General features: G+C 40.1%; 2 protein-coding genes across 2 annotated transcripts; both read left to right on the top strand.

Annotated features, from left to right (window-relative positions):
- The first annotated feature begins 93 nt into the window (after positions 1-93).
- Positions 94-2,951, top strand: hoxc5a (homeobox C5a). The gene is made up of 2 exons (XM_046366048.1): positions 94-739; positions 1,744-2,951. Exons 1-2 carry the CDS (start codon positions 244-246, stop codon positions 1,959-1,961), a joined length of 714 nt encoding a protein of 237 aa, XP_046222004.1. The 5' UTR covers positions 94-243; the 3' UTR covers positions 1,962-2,951.
- Positions 2,952-11,604: 8,653 nt separating this feature from the next.
- LOC124046073 (homeobox protein Hox-C4-like) lies at positions 11,605-13,916 on the top strand. Its single transcript, XM_046366049.1, has 2 exons — positions 11,605-12,329; positions 12,868-13,916. Exons 1-2 carry the CDS (start codon positions 11,888-11,890, stop codon positions 13,233-13,235), a joined length of 810 nt encoding a protein of 269 aa, XP_046222005.1. The 5' UTR covers positions 11,605-11,887; the 3' UTR covers positions 13,236-13,916.
- The last annotated feature ends 587 nt before the right edge of the window (positions 13,917-14,503 follow it).

Raw genomic sequence — 14,503 nt, 5'->3', positions numbered from 1 at the left:
ATCAAGAAAAAAATACCATTCCCCCACCTATAAATCGTGCTTATTTTTTTTTTTAGGAAAGATACCCCTTGAACTTCCAAAGAGCTTCATAGGAAAAGCAATAACCAATAAAAACAACAATACAAGAGCCAAATATCTAGCCCAGGCTACTCCCAGATAAAATATTTAGGCTATAGGCTATTGCAGTTTTTACTTCATGTATCTCTTCTGCAGCGTTTTTGTGTGTTTTGTTTTTCGTATAAGATGAGTTCCTATGTAGAAAATTCAATTTTTAAGCAGCAAACGCACGAGGCATCCTCCTGTAGCGCCATGAATAGTTTAGGCAGTTATGGTTCTCTCTCTGACTTCGATCAAGCTAATTATGCCTATAACGGAGGTCTTCATGATTTCAACGGAACATTCACCTCCTCTGATGCCACTGTAAACTCTCTAAAACGAGAAGAGATGAACTCTAGCCTGCGAGGCAAAACGGACACTCAATCTCCAACACGACCACAGTCATACTCAGCCTTGAGCTCCCGGAACTCCGTGCAGAACTGCCTCAGTGACGGTATACTGAGCAAAGGGAATGAAATGCAAATGGAGGTGGTCGAAAACCCCAGAACTACGACCGAAGAAAGCGCGATCAAAGTCGAAACTATGCAACCTGTAAAACATCAAATCCATTCGAAGAAGCACCTGGACAATCAACAGCAACCGCAGATTTTTCCCTGGATGACAAAACTACACATGATCCACGGTAAACGTATTTGTAAAATGTATATAGCCTACTACTTCCCTCACTCACTCACTCCCTCGCCTGCTATCCTGCTTTTGTCCATTCATAGTTTTTCCTCTTGAGTTTTATTGGCCAAACGCAGGAAATAATAAAACTGGCGGTCATAAATTTTGACAAAGGCATCTATTGCTCGTAAACCTGTTCTGTTACTGTGAAGAGATGATCTGCGGTTAGATTGATTGCTGCATAATTGGATAAGAGAAACAAACATTTGAAGAAAACGATGAACGAGTATTAATGAGAGTTCTGTTGGGCTGAAAGTACTTTTCGTTTCCAAACAGGTTATTTTAGTCTAAAATGAGAGTATAGGCTAGTCTAGTTGAACTCTCTGGGGGAAACCAGTGCCCTGACCTCCGTGTGAACTTTTCACCCTGGAAAGCTCCAGATATAACTGTGGAAAGGCATTCATGTTGACATGTCCAACATCCACTAGCTGCCCATTGGGATTTAGCCACTAAATATTAGCACTGCATTTAGTGCAGTGTTCAAGACTTAAAGTATAGTTCTGCAAGTGTTCTTGTAACAATGATCTGTATTTCCCTCAACTAGGGCAACTATTTATTTTGCCAAGTGGTATTTGAAATGAACAAGTGCCAGAATATAAAAGTTTTTGCTTTCAATTAAAAATCATTATAATAAAATTGGTTGTCATCCAGAGATGTTATCCCTTGATTTCAATGCCATTATATAGTTAAAACATTTTTTTTTAAACGAATTTAACCTGAATTTAAATCGTTTCACTTTTGGGGATTTAGTCACAAGGCCATTTTACCATTTGTTCATTATTTGAATGGTTTTGCATTCTGTAACTCACTGGAGTCTTCATTCTCAGGTCATCCAAACCGTTTGACCTCGAGCCATATTTTTTTTTTTACGTATAAGATGTATATAATGTTCGACAGCTCTGGATTTTTGACTTCAAATGTAGGCTAACACCTATTTGTTTTTCTCTAATGCCACTTCAGAATCATCTGACGGTAAACGCTCTCGAACCAGTTACACCCGCTACCAGACTCTGGAGTTGGAGAAAGAGTTCCATTTCAACCGTTACCTCGCCCGTCGCAGGCGCATTGAGATCGCCAATACCCTCTGTCTGAACGAGAGGCAAATTAAAATTTGGTTCCAGAATCGACGTATGAAGTGGAAGAAGGATTCGAAACTGAAATCAAAGGATTCAATATAAACATGGAGTTTATGACTGATCTGGAGACGAACAGCTAAAAGAAGTAGGGCCTAAGCCTACCCTAAATAGAGAAAGAAAGAGAGACCATAATTTGAAACGTGAAGGCCGTGTTCAGAATCAGACCCTATTATATGTTATGGACTTTACATTATTTGCATATTTCGTGATTGGCACTTTATATGTGGACTTGTATTCTTTGCTTAATGGTTGTACAACATTTAAGATTAAATATATATATATAATAATAAAGTAATGTGTTGTCTTAATGTAAAGATTGTGTCAGGACCTTTGGAAGAATTAGGGCGAGCTGTGGACTATAAGGCCACTCCCTCTTTCATGTTACATTCAAACATGGAATAGACACCAAATAAACATTCTATAGCCTGTACCCTTAGCATTGAGATAATAATTATGATCATGTAAATGACTGATAAGCCTACTGAGGGGTACCAATGAGAACGAGGAGACTATCACGAAAATATTTGATTTTTCTAAATGTTTTAAAATTCATATTTGGCCAGAGTCTTACACACGAATAAGAAAAACAGACGATATAAACAGACGGTTGACTTTTTCAATAGCAAATAGATTGTCTACACGCATAGACCAGCAGGGTCAGGGATCTGCTTGTAATTATGTCCAACCAAGTATTGAAGAGTTTCCTGATGGTATTTGAGGACAGCACCCATACCAATAGGCCTGAGATGTCCATGTCCATACCCTTCAACTGAAGAACCATCGACATGCGTTTCTCCAATTTCAGATTCTTACTGATTTTGTATCTTATTGTTCACTGTAATCATTGTCCAGAGTTGTCAACAGACATGGAAATGTGTTGTACATGTCGTCTATTTCTAGTCTCTATGTAATATCAAGACTTTGGATGATTCTATAGAACTATAGAAGTACAAATATACCCTAACACTAACATTTTCCAAAACGGAGATATCAACAGTGTAGGCTACATATTGGATTATCTGAATACCTACAAGACCCATTGTATAATTCATGGTATGTTTAAGCTTGTGATTCAATCAAAACGCCTACATGTGTTGAGATACCTTTTGAATAAACTTCCCATACCATATACCAGCACATTCGTGTCGCTTTTAATACAATCATTACATGTGTAGGCACACTTGGTATTGAAAAACAGATTCGAGTCCCCGCACCGTCTATTTCAATAATTTACAGTATCCCTGTCAGACAAACGCATGCACATAAAAGTTTAAGGCCCCAATAAAACGTTATGACTAGGTATCCACCTTTCCACCCCAGATAGGGAAATGGTCCCTGTTTTAACAGGATATAGAGGCACATAGCCAGCTGCTACTAAATTCTCATGGGTTGAAATGCAGACTAACTTTCTTGTCTATAGAGGCTGGCGACCTACATACTTTGATGTTTCTATGGCATTCTGGATCAAATGTAAAAGCTATGGTAATGTAATGTAGGATCTTCATTTGAGCCTAGTTTGCTACCGCATGAAAATAGTCCTGCAGTAACAGGAAATGTGAATTATTATGTGGACTATAATGAATGGACATTTTTGTTCAAAGTGGAAAAATAATAAACGGTTGACTTAATGTCTTTATCTCTTGTGCTTTGAGTAGATGTTCATTTAATCACGTGGGTCAATATTGTAAGCTATATTGGAGCTGCAGGCTGTGTATATAGACAAAACCATAAATTGAAACAAAACTATGCATTGACCTGAATTTGACCCACTGCTGGCCCAGTGGCCCACGTGGAACTATAATTTTAACAATAGCTTAATTAAATGGCTTAACCAAAACAATCAGGTTAACAGGGACAACAATTGTTCAGATGCCATGTCCTGTCGCAAATATCGTCTCAAATGAAAAAATATATAATTTTCACTCACCTCGCAGACAGGTAGCCTTTTTACTGCTAGGTCTATAAATGCAACAGAGCATGGACTGCTTTCTCAATGGCACTGTCGGGCCTAACCGTGCTACGTTAGCCTATGTAGGGCTATCAAATTCCCCTTTATGGTATCTCTTTCTTTCAGTATTTTAAAGTTTGGAAGGTTATTTATGCCAATTGCCTCTAGCGGGGCCTGTGAATGGTGCATACGGAGCACGTGGTGCCATTAAAGTGGGTTTTATGGCCTGGAAGAGCTGACAAACCCTCGATATATACACATCATATATAATCTTAACTGTCCGGAATCGCAGCTGCTGGCTCCTCTTATCCGAGGAAGAAAGGGCTGTGTGGCAGTTAGTGTGGATTACCTCGGCCCGGACTAGTCTGCCTGTAATGGTGGTGCTGTGATCTCTCAGTCACAAATGGATCCTTAAACGCTCCAGTAAGTTTACAATATTTGTACTTTCCAGCATGTTGTGTCAAACTATAGCGTTTCGTTTGTATGTGGTGCTGTGCTTGGGTTTGCTTGATGTTTCCGACGAAACGGGATTTGTTTTAAAATGGTTGTGATATTCATCCCTTGTAATATGTACACTCAATCGTTATTTTATATATCTGACTCTGTTTGCTGTTTGTGTGGTCCTTAGAGGCAAAATGTATTCCAATAGATTACAAACGTGTGTCATCCATGCATGTTCCCCTTACCACTGGCAAAATGAAGCTATGGGAGTAGAGTTGGGAAAGAGAGATCTGTTCCAGCTTCACTTGAGTGTGTTCTACTTATGCTACTCTTATTCATTAGGCATGCACCTTTATACAGAACGGAGTATATACCCCTTTAGATAAAGGCCAACTCCACTTTGCTGCACAATGGTCAGATGCTTTATGCTATAATATGTCACATAGTTGTCAGAGACTCAAGAGAGAGACTCTGTAGGTGTGTGTGTGTGTGTGTGTGTGTGTGTGTGTGTGTGTGTGTGTGTGTGTGTGTGTGTGTGTGTGTGTGTGTGTGTGTGTGTGTGTGTGTGTGTGTGTGTGTGTGTGTGTGTGTGTGTGTGTGTGTGTGTGTGTGTGTGTGTGTGTGTGTGTGTGTGTGTGTGTGTGTGTGTGTTGATGAGGCAACAGCTGCTATCCATACCATTGCAGTCAGGTTCCAGAGCTTGGCCATGTGCATAAATACCTCGTTGCTACTTGAATAAATATAGCAACCCGCCTTGCAGGTTTGGCTTGGTTGGGATCGGGAAGGAGGTACTGCTGAAGCAATCATACTGATGACTCAGAGACTGAAGAGTGTGTCATCATCATCCATGCTCAATGCTTCATCTGTCTTTAATATCTTTGCAGGGCAGCCCAGTTGATGCCTGTGACGTTAGAAGTTCAGTGGATAAACATCATCAATGCATGTTTGTGATTTTATGTTTGTTTTTGTAGTTGAGGAATGGATTAGGTAGTGGAAGGTGTGGAAAACGTTTCTGAAGCCAAACTGGATGTAGCAGAGCAACCAGTTTAGTTCCTATTGTAATATTGTATCCATCACTATTTACTTGGGAAAGTTGTGTGGTTGATATTGGTAAGATCCTCTGCTGCCTTGAGTTTTCCATGTTCGTGTGACCTGCCAATGAACTCTGGGCCCCATGTTGTAGCTTGTAATTAAGGCCCAGAGTATTTCCTGGTCAGTTCACAGATGGGTCAAGGAGGAACTCTGGGCCCTGATGATGCAGTGAGTTGATGGGTTCATGTTGAGTATTTTCCCAATAATTCCTGTTAGATGAAGAGAGAGGAAGCCAATAGGGGGTGCTATTTAACATGCTCCACCTCCATATAGCGCATAAGGATGTTCACCTGCATTATATTCATTGGAATGGTGTTAAGTTCTTCACTGTTCTTAAACTCAGTTATTCTTTAGTGTTCCGGTTCCGGTTGACTGTATTCCATCACAGTGATTGGCAACTACTCATCCAATAAGAAAACCACTGTCAAGTTTAGATAATATGAGAGTTGTGAGGCATTGAGAACGTTGCCTCATTTTTTTGTTTGTTTAGAGGAACCCACCCCCAGAAGCCAACAAACAGAAAACTATATTATTATGTTGTATTTGTTTCCGTACTTAACTTAATGGTTTGTTATATTGTAATATTTTCACATTACATGACTCTCACTTTATGAAATTAATTTGTTTCATTATGAGATTGAATTAAACACAATTGAGCATGCAGGCCTATGCCATTAATTGGATTTCTTATTGTGTTCATTTCAGTGCCAAAAACTGCCCAATGTAAGACAGATGCAAAACAGAAAAAAACGGACCCTTTTTCAACCAAGGATCCGAATTCCAGTTGTAGAGAATGCAAGTTTTATGATGTACAATCAAATTCGTTTATGCTTCAGGCTTGAATATACCCAATACGGTGACAAAATCTTCATTTTGACAATTGAACATTAATCAGCATGGTCTGAATCGAAGTCGAGGGATTTCTATAAATACAACTTTTGCCCAAGGAAATGCCAAATATATAAATCCAGTTTAACGTCCCCAAACCGACCTGTCCTTAATAATATCTCTCCTCGGCCCCAATTCTAGAAGATCACACACTTGTTATAGCTTTTTCTGGGACACCTCACCTCAATTAGAAATGAACTGGAAGGAGGGGGATGTGAGAGAAGGGGTTGGGGGGATAAAGTGGCAATGCAAAGTCAAGAACACTAACATTGTTGTTATTAATGGGGAAAGTTGTAGCCTAAGCCTATGTGGCTTAGGCCACATATATATTGGACATTTCAGGGAGATTTCAGAGAGAAGAGATATTGTCGTTAGAAAAGGGGGATTTGTGACATATGACTTAATTGGTATCGATTGCTTTTCTATGACATAAAATTCACAGTATTTTAGCCTTTTCAAACCTGCTAATTTATTAGATAATTCCCTCTTTTTTTATTGCGACAAAAGATCATTTCTAAACGAAAATGTCCATTGTGTTTTTTAGTTGTGAAATTTGAAAATACAATACAAAAATACTATCTTGACCGTCCAATGATATTACCTTCTGTTGTTTTTCAGGACATCATAGGTTACACTTTTTTAGGGCAGTTATTAAAACCATTCCGAATAATTTGGGATGAAATAATATATATACTTTTACAGTTTTTTTATTTATCTAGGCAAGCCAGTTAAGACCAAATTATTACTTACAATAACGGCCTACCCCGGTCAAACCCTAACGACGCTGGGCCAATTGTGCGCTGCCCAATTGGACTCCCCATCACGGCCGGTTGTGACACAGCCTGGAATCGAACCAGGGTCTGTAGTGACGCCTCTAGCGCTGAAATGCAGTGCCTTAGACCACCGCGCCAATCGTGAGATTGAACTCTAGTATCTCATCCCGCTCATTATCTTGTTTTTTATTGTTATTTTATTTTGCAGACAACGAAATGAGGACTGATACAGAATGAAGGGGATACGTACAGTATCGGTAAGTTGTTTATTATTTTTGCACAAACAATAGGCTACCTGCCCCATTCGGTCCCTTCCTGCAGAGCCAACAGAGAGGGCAGTGTTCCCTGATAATAGCCAAGCCAGTGAAATGCACTGGGCGAGGTGATATTAGCAAAAATATGCTATTTGCTTTCATGCTAAGACATTCGTTTTAACTAGGCCTATGTACACAAATTCCATTCTACAACAATTACTCGTTATTACACTATATAAACATCATAAAGATTATTTCACACATGTTGGGTTCTAATTTTCTGAAAGATATATATTTATAACAATCAGTCAGTGAAAGAACAACGAATCTTATGTTTACATTTACATTTACATTTAAGTCATTTAGCAGACGCTCTTATCCAGAGCGACTTACAATACTATCAATGTTGTAGCCTACAGCATTTGTGTTGCATGCATATCGTGTGTTACAGATATGCACTATAAAAAGGGTTATTATGAATTTGACAGTAGTTTACAGGCATCTAGGTGGAAAGTACAACTCTGTATGTAATATTACAGCACACCTACTGTAATATAAACAAAGTATCAAAGCAAGTACTGTGTAAGGACACACAGTACATTACCGTACATGTACCGTAGTATACTGTAAAAAAAAAGAAAATGCTACCATAATCGAAATGAAAGAATGAGTGAATGGATGAATGAAATGAATTGAGGGGAGGAGATCGTATCTCACAGTATTTTACTGTAATTACAAGGGATTGGTACAAGCAGGTTGGCTGCTAAGTAAAGTGTTTGCAGGTTACAGTAGACTAATTCATATCTGGGTTTTTATATTACTTACACTTCTAGAGGCCTTAACAACAGTTTCTAAACTGGCAGCAACTGCATGGAAAAACAGATCAAAACGACATGGCAAAATGCTCAACCATTTGAGGTTTAAGACTGACTGCCTCTGGGGCCCTATAACCACATTGGAGTTAAATTGGTACCGCATTCTCACTCATGGGTGCCACAAATATGGCCTCTTACAATGCACGCCTCAAAATATGTAAATGAGACAGAAACCACATTACCATGCAACCACACTAGTGGTCAAAGGGTTTTTAGTGCTCCACAGATACGGTATGGCATACTGAGTGCCATTCGAAATACAGCAATTCTTTCCCCAACTACAACATTTTCCCACAATGCACCATAAATGACAGTATGCTGCAGTAAATCGTTTCAGAATATGTTACTGTTGATAATAGCCACAATTACAGTATCATTTACAGTTTTCTGTTACAGTGTGCAGCCTATGTTTGTGAAAGAGAACATGCTGCAAGGTGTTCATGTGACGGAAAAGAAAGGTTCACCATTTTTCCCATGAACAAATGAAACATCAAATGAGTTTGCCTAAGGGCCTCATTTTTCTGTAGTTCTACATTATAACTAGTTATTGAACTAGGGGAGAGATCTGAAATCCATTTGTGGGGAGAAGGAATTCATTGCTTTTCGCCCATCAATAATCCTTGGCAGTGAACTATTGGAAGTCAAACGTGAGGGGTGAAACGCAGGTCAGGCTGTCTAACGAATATTAAAAAGCGTCCACAACACTGGAGCTGGGGTGAGATGGGACCTGGGGGCGTGCACGGGCCTGTGAAGGCGGGGGCGGTTGGTAGGGGTAGTGCGAAAACTCTAATTAAAAACTGAGTGGGTCGAACCCTAAATGCTGATTGGCTGAAAGCTGGTATATCAGACCGTATAACATGGGTATGGCAAAACATGTATTTTTACTGCTCTAATTGTGTTGGTAAGCAGTTTATAATAGCAATAAGGCTCTTCGGGGGTTTGTGATATGTGTCAAAGCACTCTGCGTTGCGTCGTACATTATAATGATTTGGCCATATACCACACCCTCTCGGGCCTTATTGCTTAATCATATGCCGAGATTTGCAGATGCTAATGTTAGATGAGCAAGAAAGTGTGTATGTTTTCTTCTTCTCTTGTCTATCCTAAATGGTTACCGATTCTATTCCATTCCATTCAATGAATGATATTACATTATATCCAAAACATGATCTTGTTCACAAGTCATCTGAACATGTTCGTCTTTTAATTGTGCATCAATAAAAACGTGAGGCTATTCGGTTGAATATACCTGTTCACAATTTTAGTAGACTATTAGATTCTTGAAACAGGTCACACTCACACCATGCACGATACATTTTTCATCTCCGTCTTCTCATTAACTTCTATGATGGCAGCCAGAGAGGTTACCGGGCGGTCAGTATGGTAATAGCGAGGCAGGCGAGCACGAGAAATCGTTGGGTACAATAGAAACTTATTTTTCATCTGTGCTGTCACGCCGGCGCTTTGCAGGCTACCCACCGTGCACCGTGTTTATGGCTGAATATTCATAGTTTAGAGGAGCGACTAACCTCAAAGGCAGGCTACTCTTTTCGTGTGTGTGTGTGTGTGTGTGTGTGAGAGAGAGAGAGAGAGAGAGCGAGAGAGAGAGAGAGAGAGAAAAAATAGCTACTGCAGATATTTTATTGACAGATGTTCACCTAACAGAATTCTGGCAGTTCGATATTTTATTTTCATGCTACAATGGAAAATACTCATTAGTTGTCTATATGTACCCTGTAGAACCGAATTTGTGTTAATATATTACAATCGCAAGTACGTCTCTACAGGAATACATGGGCTACTGAAATCCCACGTCTGTCAAGATAATCGTCTGCTTCAACTGTCGCTTCTGTTCAGTAGGTTATAGCTGCGTTGTATCACGTGTTAGCATGAATAATAGGGCACGAATAGCCATAAATCTCAGAAGAAGTCTGTGCAAAATATGTGTCTAACTTACAAACAATCTAAGATTGTCTAGAAGAAGCCCAGGCCCAGGCATTGTAATGACGTTCAAAGGCATATATTTGTAGAGTAGGCTATCTGGAAGCAAAGGTATACTACTACAAGTCTGCCTGTACTAGTAAAACATGTAAGCAACCAGCGATCGTTTAAAGCGGACTGATTTAGGCCTACGGCGTTCTATAGCCCCATAAAACGCCTCAAACATCGCTGCCGAAAGTAATAAAAATGGCGGGCGCGCTCTACACATAAACAAACCATAAACATCTGCCCTGCTATGTTATTTTCACCAGATCATGTTGACAAATGACTAAAAGAAGACCACTACCTCGAATTTAGACGCTGATTAGCAAGCAGGTGATTGACCTCGTGTTCTGATCCTTCTCATGTTCCATCCCTGTCGTAGTAGGCTAGATTTATTCTAGATGTATTTTCAATTATTATTATTATTCGTTTTTATTATTAGTCTATTGAGCCATACAGTTCACAGACTGATTATGTGTAGGCCTACTGTCCTGTGATAATGTGGTCTCGTGCATAATTTAAAGGATGGAATACAAAACAGGAATACATTTGGCCAACAGTTAATTACAGTATAATTGCGCCTGTAACGCATCTGTGGCAAGTGATACCACTCAAAATGGACAGCTTTATCTGCAATGATTTACTTTCCTGAACACAACAGTGTATGGGGGGGGGTTGTAATGGATGATGTTATTTGCTCCGCATGCTAGGGCTGATGTCAAATGAATAACCTATACACGTGCACCTAGACAGCCACTTGTGTTGAAGAAGATGAAGCCACGATGGACAAAACACCTCCCTGAGACTCATTTCAGAGTAACGTAACACTGATTTGTTTACTGGTTGGATCACCATGTCATACTCATGTAGTGTCTTATTCAAATGTATGGACCTGTACATATCCAGAGAGAGAAAGAGAACGCGACGGAGAACGGTATAAATTCATACTTCAATCATGCGACCATAATGTCAGTGATATTGCATTATCATTCAAATGCAAAGTATTACATGTGTACTTGTACTTCAGTATACTTCGTGATGTTGTTGTTACCGAAAAAGCTCATGTATACTGGTATACTAATATGGTGTACCTCTGGTGTCCTCTGTCTCCTGATTTAGGCCCAATTCTAATTTCAAAAACTCTCGCTTAATTGGAACTGCATAACATGTACGATTTACGCGAACGTTCATGGACTGTTTGAAGGCAGCAGCCGGATATTCTTAGACAGGGTTGCCTTTATTTTTGTGAATGAGGTAATCCTGCCGCTGTTTTACTTGCAGTAAGCAACCCAATTGTTATTGAGATTTTGCATGCGATGATCCATTCACATATATCACTCTACCTCCATTTCTATTTCTGGATAATAATGATACTGATGATAACAACAATAATAATAGAACTGTAATGACAGGGTACACTTCACATAAGAGGTGTTTGTTTTGATCATTTGCTTTGGTGTCACCAATGGCGTGAGGAGAGAGCGAGAGACAGCGAGAGAAAGAGAGAGAGAGAGAGAGAGATGATGCCCACAATGGCGACCGAAGGTACGTTCGAAAACCTTTGGTTCCTTATCCGGGGACTACCTCTCACTCTGCTATTGGGCCGTGGGGTCACGTGGTAAAAGTAACTTTACAGGGCTGCTCGCAAGTAGGAGGGCTTTATGGAGCAGAAAAACGACAAAGCTAGAAAAATTATTTTCCACTCCAGAAATTAATGATCATGAGCTCGTATTTGATGGACTCTACCTACATTGATCCGAAATTTCCTCCATGCGAGGAATATTCACAAAACAGCTACATCCCCGACCACAGCCCCGAATATTACAGCCGCGCAAGGGACCCTGGCTCTGGTTACCAGCATCACCATCAGGAGTTATACCCTCCGCGGGCGAGCTACCAAGAGCGCCAATATAACTGTGCAAGCATCCCTGAACCTGACACGCAAAGTGGACATGGACTACCCCATACTGCGCACCTGCTTGCAGGGAAAGGGCAGCCAGCCTCATGTGAGACCCCACAGCTACCCATGTCCCCCACCACCCCACCGGCTGCATCCTCCGCCTGCAACCAAGCTACACCGGAGCATCCAAACAGCTCAGCCTCCTCCAAGCAGCCCGTGGTATACCCATGGATGAAGAAAATTCACATCAGCACTGGTAGGCAACTTGTCTCTGTGTTTGTCTTTTCTCTCTCTCCACTCTCTCCTCCTTTCCTTCCCTTTATCGGTGCCTCTAACTCCCATCTCCTTCCCAGCCCCTGCTACGATAGGGGAGAAGCTTTTGAAATGGCACAATTGAGGCGGATTTACGACTCCGCGTCGGTAATTACACCCACCATAAATTTTATAGCCGAGGTATACTCTTGGCAGCCGTATCACCATGTGGCTTCTGCTGTTATGTAGCCTATGTGCGCGATGGAGAGAAGAGGGGGAGAGATTAAACGAATGAAAAAAGACTGCGCTTTGTAATCCTGCATTAATAATTTAGCGCATACTTGGATGTGAGTGTCCCCTAATTACAGAGAGATAGACAAGTTCTTAACTTCCCATTTAGATTCTTTCTCACACCAGAACTACCATATCTAGCCATTTATTCTGCCCATTCCCATTATATATCCCAGTTGAGGACACTCTTGTTTACTCCCTCCTTCCCTGCTTTTCTTTCTTTCTTTCTATTTACTTCTCCCCTTTTCCAGCGAACCCGAATTACAATGGTGCGGATTCCAAGCGGTCTCGGACAGCCTACACTCGACAGCAGGTCTTAGAATTGGAGAAGGAGTTCCACTATAACCGCTATTTAACTCGGCGGAGGCGCATTGAGATAGCTCATACATTGGTTCTCTCCGAACGACAAATCAAAATTTGGTTTCAGAACCGCAGGATGAAGTGGAAAAAAGACCATAGGCTTCCTAACACCAAAGTGAGATCCTCCACCACGGGCGTATCCTCGGGGTCCAACACAACCTCATCAACCGGCGCTGTCGCCACTTCCTCGGCCACTGGTGCCATTATTCCAAATGAACTTTCCGGAGGAGAGGATGGCGAGGATATTACAACGTTATAAGGCGAACAAAACACAAAACACTTCAAGAAGGGAGATAGAGAAATGACTGATTATTTATAGAATAAAATAATCAGTCATATAGAATATATTTTGTTTTCGTAGCTATTTGTGTGGTTTCATTTAAGTCCAAAGTTATATAAAATGCATGTTATATAGCATGGATTTATGCGAAAACCGATGGATTCTTTTTACGCGACACAGGGTTTAAGTTATTTCATGCTGAATCAAAATGATGTTTTTATGAGAAAATGTTTTGAATGAAGGAAAAAAATTGTAGGCCTACATTTGATCTAAATGTTATGGTGGGCCATTCGTTTGCCCTGCTGCCCAAGGTGAAATGCACAATTTATTTATTTTAAGCGGAACACTGGAAGAATATCATTATTATCATAGTTATTTTTGGTAAAAATGCTGGAACAAGGTGAATTACCTCGCGTATTTCAAAAACAGGATTTTGAATTACAATTTAGTTTGTGGTGTTTACGTTGTGTTTAGCAGGTTATTGTAAAATGCAATAAACAGAGTTTAGTGTATTTGTGATAATCATATTGGTCAATAAAACAGTGAATGTCTACTAGTTTTTTTTCATGTTTAGATGGATTTTATTCATGACCAATCGAGGTCAAGTGTAATTTATTTTGATAACAGAAGCTCATCCTATGATGTGGTGAACGTTATTTCAAAATGTTATGAAAGTCACAATTGACCAAGTACTGTATTTCCTTTATAGTTCAGCCTAACAAAGCATTAAACATTTGTTTGGCAAAGTTGTCCGTTTGCAACGTTCTCGAGGTTGGCTTGTGTATCAGATTCACCATTCATATTCCCCCTTCATTTCTAATACTCTACAATAGACCTAATCCTTAATCAAATAATAATCAATGATTATATTCCAAATAAAGGGTTATAGCCTGGCTGCATGCGTCCTACCCTACATGCTTGCTCATTAGTCTCAAGGACATTCAATTAACATGGCAAGCCATTCAACCAGGCCCTCAACCAGACTCCCTCTGTAGAATGGACCATTGCCTGACTTTCTGGAGGCCTGTTTCCTGCTCATTACTGAACCTATTGCTGCATATAACTCTGCAAATCAGTATCATATTGTCAAAATATGACCAAATAATAATTTGCGTTGATGTTATGGGTTGCTATTAATTCCCGCTTTGCCCCAATTACAGGTTGTTTGTCTTGTCTTCTAATAAAGTCAATCATATGAAGTCAGATTATGGGGCCTTATCGTGGACAACAAAGTATACTATAGTTTA

This window comes from Oncorhynchus gorbuscha, linkage group LG10, assembly GCF_021184085.1.
Source record: "Oncorhynchus gorbuscha isolate QuinsamMale2020 ecotype Even-year linkage group LG10, OgorEven_v1.0, whole genome shotgun sequence".
Classification (NCBI taxonomy): domain Eukaryota; kingdom Metazoa; phylum Chordata; class Actinopteri; order Salmoniformes; family Salmonidae; genus Oncorhynchus; species Oncorhynchus gorbuscha.
This window is presented reverse-complemented; position numbering and strand designations above follow the sequence as displayed.

What these genes read in the sequence shown, in the direction of transcription:
- LOC124046073 (XM_046366049.1), top strand. Translation starts at nt 11,888, where the DNA reads ATGATCATGAGCTCGTATTTGATGGACTCTACCTACATTGATCCGAAA. An exon ending in GAAAATTCACATCAGCACTG is followed by an intron (nt 12,330 to 12,867) that starts GTAGGCAACTTG and finishes CCCCTTTTCCAG; the next exon opens with CGAACCCGAATTACAATGGT.
- hoxc5a (XM_046366048.1), top strand. Translation starts at nt 244, where the DNA reads ATGAGTTCCTATGTAGAAAATTCAATTTTTAAGCAGCAAACGCACGAG. An exon ending in AAAACTACACATGATCCACG is followed by an intron (nt 740 to 1,743) that starts GTAAACGTATTT and finishes ATGCCACTTCAG; the next exon opens with AATCATCTGACGGTAAACGC.